This window comes from Polistes fuscatus, unplaced genomic scaffold, assembly GCF_010416935.1.
Source record: "Polistes fuscatus isolate 324 unplaced genomic scaffold, CU_Pfus_HIC Scaffold15, whole genome shotgun sequence".
In the NCBI taxonomy this organism is placed as follows: domain Eukaryota; kingdom Metazoa; phylum Arthropoda; class Insecta; order Hymenoptera; family Vespidae; genus Polistes; species Polistes fuscatus.
The window spans coordinates 2398341-2404745 of NW_025113053.1; the positions used below are offsets into that span (position 1 = coordinate 2398341).

Sequence of the window (6405 nt, forward strand, 5' to 3'; positions counted from 1 at the left end):
GAAATATTAACAATAATAACATCTTATGTATACAAATATATGTTTCAAATACTTAAAAACATATTGAAAATTAATTAAAACGAACAAATTGTTAATACCATAAGTAACAACATGTTTATGTTATTATACATAATTTTTACCGGTATTACAACGTATATTTTTAATTAATTTATGTTTACTTAAAATTGATAAAAAAAAAGAAATAATTATCAAAAAATACAGATTAACATAAACGTTATACCGCTATACCGCATTTTCTACATTGTTGTATTAGACGCCAGGTAGCGTCAGTAGTATACCAAAATCAAAAGAGTAGGGGAAATAAGAGTCGAATTATATCGTAATATTATTCTACTATACACGTGGTGGTTTAAGAAATTCGTCAAGATGATTGACGTTAAAACTAAAAAACGTAAAGTTTCTAAAAAAACGAAAAAATCATGGAGAAAACACGTGGACACAACGGACGTTGAAAATTTCTTAGAAGAAGAAAGGTTAGAGGAAAGATTAGGTGGGCCAGTTTCTCAACGATCAGATAAAGATTTGTTTGTAATTGATAAAGGTACTGCAACTAAGGATATTAAGCTTGTTGATAAAAAACAGCGTAGATTGGCCTTGAAAAATGCAGAGCCAAAGTGTTTTAGTATCTTAAAACCAAATTCACTTGTTCCTGATCCAATCGTTAAGAGAAATCGTGTTAGAACACCAGAAGAACGTAAAGACCCAATCTTGCGTCGCAAGGAATTGGAAAGAAAAGCAAAGGGCATTTTGAAATTGAAAGAAAAATTAGCAATAAAAGATAGAGCTTTAGCAGATTTGAAAAGAGCTAATCGACCTAAACGCGGTGATTTTAAAGAAGATATTTGGAATAAGGAAGATCCTGTTTTATCCAAGATCGATACAGAATGGATGACTTCGGATACTATGAGACATACAATTTCGCATATGGGTTTAAGGAAAAGAAAATTACCTACGACCTTACTTAAAAAACCATCAGTTCTACCAGCGATAGAAGCTCCACATCCTGGTACATCGTATAATCCATCTTACAAGGATCATCAAAATTTGTTACATGATATAGCTCAGAAAGAATTAGAGTTAATGAAAGAAGAAGCTCATTTGAATAGAGTTACTAATAAGATGTTCAAAAAGGTAATTCGTGGGTATAAGTTTTTATATTTTATTTATTAATAATTTTAAATAATTTTTGTGTTCTTATCTTTATTAGGTTTCATCCAGTGAGAAAGATGAAAATACGTTAAAGGAATTGGCCGAGGGCTTGCCTTGTAAAGAAAATAAAGATCAATCGAATAATGATAATAACAATGATGATACCGATATAGATAACGACATTAAATCTATTAATCCACCGGTAAAAAATAAGAAGAAAACTTTAGTAACAAGACGTAAGCAAAAGGAACAAAAAATTTTGGCAAATAAATTAGCGCAAGCAAAATTGGAGAAAAAGAAAATATCTGATATATACAAGTTGAAATTACTTCAAAAACAAATAAGCATTAAAGAAAAGAAAGAACAAATGTTACAAAAGAAGAGAAATGAATTAAAGAAATTAAAATCCAAAGAAACGAAGACATTGAGTAGAGTTAAATTCGAGCCTGCTGAACCTTCCTTTACGTTAGCAGAGGAATTAACTGGAAATTTAAGAAACGTTGGACGTATTGGTAATTTATTAAAGGATCGTTACAAATCGTTGCAGCAAAGGAACATTGTTGCACCAGCTAACCTTGTTGTGTAAGTATTTCTATTTTTCGTCATTATTTATAAATGTAATAATTAAAAACATGGATTTTAATTTATATATAGTAATCATTAAATTAATAAAAATATATTGTATTGTTTTAGCAAACGATCCAAGGGTAAGGTAAAGAGATTTATTAAACCGGATCATAAAATAACGTTAAAGGAGTGAGGATGAAATATATTTATATATAAATATAAATAGCAATGATTATAAAAATATATAATATTTTTCAATGAAAAAAATAAATGATTCTATGTATAAAACGTATAAAGTAATTAAATTTTTATAGAGTACAGTAATATTATTACAAAATAATAAACTGTATTGTTACTTATATATGTTCTTTAAATCAGTGGTTGTAATATAAATTCAATTAATCATAAAATTCTATTTTTGTTCTTTGAAAGTTTTAGTATAACTTTTATCATTGCTGATTTCTGTCACTTCAAATTCTTCTGAAACTGAATCCTCTGCATTTGAATATTCAATTTCAATAAATTCCTTAACGGATGGTGTCTCGAATAAAATTGAACTTTTATCTTTCATTAAAACTTCTTTTGATTGTTTTTCCTATATTATTCATTATGTAAATAATCTGTCGATTTATTACCTATAAAATAAATCTTACCAGTTGTTTAATACTAAAAGTTTCCGAGGTGATCGATGGGAAGATTTCCTTTTCTACTATTTGAGTTGATTCTCTTAATTTAATCGGTTTAGGTTCAAATCCAAGATCTCCATGAATGTACACATTACTTGATCGTGATATGGATTCCATTCTTTATATTTGTTATGTTTTCAATTAATATTTTATGCGATTTGATTGCAATTGAGTTATATAAAATATGAATACAAATACTAACGATTTAATTATAATGTTCGACATGCAATCTTGTCCTTCTACAATAATGTTTTGTAAACATAGCAACAAATTTTTTGTATCCATTTGCGAAAATTTAGAGTTACTATCTGTCATCTGTAAAAAGCAATTCAATTATTGTACTTTTATATACTGTAAATGTATATAATGTATAAAATGAATATAATGTAATACAATTTTAATTTTTAATTTATTGTACCTTTAGGGCACATAATATAGCGTATTTAACATCATAAAGCGTTTCCCTACATTTCTTTATTTTACATTGTATTTTCTCTTTAATACTTTTCGAATTATTAATTTTAATTCTTTCTATCTGCAACATAATTTCCAATTCTCTAACATGCCCCTCAGAGCTATAAGTCTGCGTTTGTGCGTCATCTCTATCAATAAAATAATTCTCACGATTATATTGATTTAAAACATTGAAATTAATCAAACGTTTTTCCGTATCTTTATGAACTTCTTTTAAAATTTTCAATAAATGATTTTGAATGTTAGTAACTTTTATATTATATCTGGTATTTAAATAATTTAAATTATTTTTCTTAAAAAGCATCTTCTTCGTATGCCTAAAAGAAGTAAAATATAAAACATATTTGCTCGGAAAAATTATAATTAATAATAAAAAATAATATTCTTACTCGAAGTTTTTGAATATTTTTTTATTAGAAAGATTTTCATTCATAATTTCTTTCATATAATTATTCAACATAATATTTTCTCTTATAAGTTTATGAATAGGTTCTTGCATATACCTCGAAACTTCTATTTGAAAAATTCCAGCAGAGTCAAGAAGACGATTGTACATTTCCTTTTTAATCCTATATTAATATTAATATAAATATTAATTTTTTTATTAATAAATTTATATAATTATACACTCGATATATATACTTTTCCCTATCAAGTTTAAATTTTCGTTGAATTTGTTTGACTTCTTCTTCTACTTTTTCTTCCTCCTCTAGTAGAAAATTATTTTTACTTTCTAATTTTTTTTGAAGAACTTCTTGCGACCTTCTATAATCTTCCAACATATTTATCTTTGCATCTAGTAATGTATTCTAAAGTTGCATATATTATTGTTTCAGTATTTAAATTTGTTTAAAAAAAAAAAATAGAAAAATATCGAAAATAATTACTTAATGGTTTAATTTGCGATATCAATTCTAAACGTTTCTTCGCATATTTATCGTTTAAAAAATTTACTTTTTCTATATGTAACAATTTATCGTTTATTATTCCTTTTTCTAGAACATTTAATTTATTTTTATATTCCTCTAATTTTGATAATTCGACAGACAAACGTCGCGTTAATTGAGCGATTTCATTAGCCGTTTCCGCATCTCTTGAAGTTAAAAGTAAGACAGTCTCTTCATGATCATTTATAAGTTTATCGTTTAGTTCTTCTAATCTAATCAAAAAATAAATACTTTTTTAAATTAAAAAATATCTATTTTAATATTATAACGTATATCAATACTTTATACCTTTGAATTTTGTTATTAATATTATTAATTTTTAAATCATAGACTGCTCTTTGCATATTAATAATCATAGGTACAACCTTTCCTTCTGTTTTTTTATCATCAGGATCAGGAGACTGTAACCGTTGAGGTAAACTTATATTACCTTTATCCTTTTCAAGATCAACCATTTTTTCTTATTATTATATACTATTTATTACAATTTTGTAATATAAATCTTTGTTAAAAAAAAAGTTAATAAATATAAATATTTAATTTTTATATATTTGATTTTTTAGAAACCCACGATTGACGTACACTCTAGCGGTAATTAAACAAATTAATTTTTCGTCTACTTTTTAGTATCTTCACCATGGTTACTACCCCCTTCGTGCACGGCACGAAATATTTTTACCTCTTTTTCGTTTCGATCCTAAGCACGTTTTAGGTAAATTTAGGTCTATGGTTTCTTGACTAGTCTGCTCGTTCACTTTATTCTAAAGTTTTTTACTGTGGTAGACATTGAGGAAGAAAGGGTAGACTGATCGAAAGAATAAAGGAATGCATGTTCTCAAAGTGAGAACAAGGGGTCGTAAAAGGAGAAGAGTTTTGGATGAGAAGAGGGCTCAGGCAAACCTGCCCTTTAAGCTCTCTTCTGTTCAGTGCTGGATATGGAAGAAAAGTTGCGGAAAAGGGTAAAGGGGAAAAGGGGGAATGCATTTAGGGAATGGCAAAGTATGCTTGCTGGCATATGCAGATGAAAGAGGGATGCAAATGTTGATAAGTGTTTTTCAAAAGTATGTGAGGTAAGAGAGAATGATAAATGTGAATAGGATGGAAAAGGTAATGTTCAAAAAGAGAAAAAGTAAAATACAATATGAATGGAGGATGAATGATGAACGGGTGGATGAGAGAGTGGATGAGTTTTGCTACTTGGGTTTTTGGTTTGATACAAGCGGAGGATACGAAGGATACAGATGAAAGTATGTTTAATCTTGGAGGGAATTAGTTAAGGGAAAAAAATAAACGAAGAAGCTAGAAAAATTAAGAAAGAGTATGAAGTAAGCCGAGGGTAGAACTATGAAGCCGAATGAGTAAGACTGATAACAGAGTAAAGTAATAAAACAATCTCTGTAAGATCTGATGTATTTTGCATTAGCATGTTAAATATTGTTTCCTTAGTTTTCTGGTTTTTCTCATTGTATATAATGATAATTTGCTCTCGTCAATTTTATTTTTACAAACATGTTATTTTAGCATAGATTAATTAATAGTTTTTTCATTCATATCGTTCAATTAAGTAGTATAGTAATTTAGATAGATTTACGAGTCGTTGTTAAACCATTGTAAGGGGAACGGATCCCTCAAATCCGTAAAAGGAAGAGTAATAAAGACAAATGATTGTTTTCTTAACATAAATAACAGCTGGTGTATCCGAAACTCTTGACTGTTATCTTAATAATTAATATAAAAGAGTCCAGAGAGAGAGAAGAATATTTTCATATACATGGAAATCATTTTTAATATATGTATAGATATTAAAATTATTTATTTCATCTATACGATCGAAACGAGTACAGATCTTTATATATATATATGTATATATATATATATATATATATAATCCTTCAGCTGAGACACTCTGTGTGTTTCAAATGATTTCACGAACAGTGTATAAATGTTAATATAAAATACAAATGTAAAATACGAATACAAATATAGAAGATAGAAATAGGAATTATTTGATGCATAAAAAAAGCACACTTCTCTAAAACGTTCTGCTCGACGTTCTCTTGAAATACACGCGATTAGAAGAACAAGACGATCGAAAGAAGAAAATTTAGTTAAGAGATTGTACCGCCTGTATTATATCAGCGTAATATAAGAGACCGAGAAAATGGGTTAACGATATTCTACTCCATCTTTATTTCCTTCTTCTTCTTTTTGTGCTTCATCTTTCACTTCCATATGATTCATACGTGCAATTCGTTACATTACAGACAAGAAAATGCAACAATGCGTTTATTCGCTTTCTCGAGTACAACGTTCAAGAGATTTCCGAGATCCTATGTAAAAATAACAAACAAAATTGCTCGATGTTTTATAAACAACTTGTTATACGAACAAAAAATTCATTGATCCATGTGTGCCATAAACAATTGTTGCTATATTAAAAAAGAAAAGAAATAACTGAAAAGATAGAAGAAAAATATTACCCTAAAATATTATTATTATTATTTATATTATTATATAAATTATATACTGATGTTATTCATTTACAAAAGAAAGAAAATAAA

The 6405-nt window shown here is 27.4% G+C and overlaps 2 protein-coding genes across 2 annotated transcripts; one reads left to right on the plus strand and one right to left on the minus strand.

Moving 5' to 3' along the window:
• Nucleotides 1-10: 10 nt before the first annotated feature.
• Nucleotides 11-2007, plus strand: LOC122514437 (ribosome biogenesis protein NOP53). Its single transcript, XM_043631272.1, has 3 exons — nucleotides 11-1152; nucleotides 1229-1752; nucleotides 1864-2007. Exons 1-3 carry the CDS (start codon nucleotides 388-390, stop codon nucleotides 1928-1930), a joined length of 1356 nt encoding a protein of 451 aa, XP_043487207.1. The 5' UTR covers nucleotides 11-387; the 3' UTR covers nucleotides 1931-2007.
• A 778-nt stretch (nucleotides 2008-2785) lies between these two features.
• LOC122514664 lies at nucleotides 2786-4879 on the minus strand. Its single transcript, XM_043631600.1, has 2 exons — nucleotides 3313-4879; nucleotides 2786-3171 (listed from the first exon to the last, which is right to left on the minus strand). The coding sequence occupies exons 1-2, from the start codon at nucleotides 3451-3453 to the stop codon at nucleotides 2833-2835; spliced, it is 480 nt and encodes a 159-aa protein (XP_043487535.1). The 5' UTR covers nucleotides 3454-4879; the 3' UTR covers nucleotides 2786-2832.
• Nucleotides 4880-6405: the final 1526 nt, after the last annotated feature.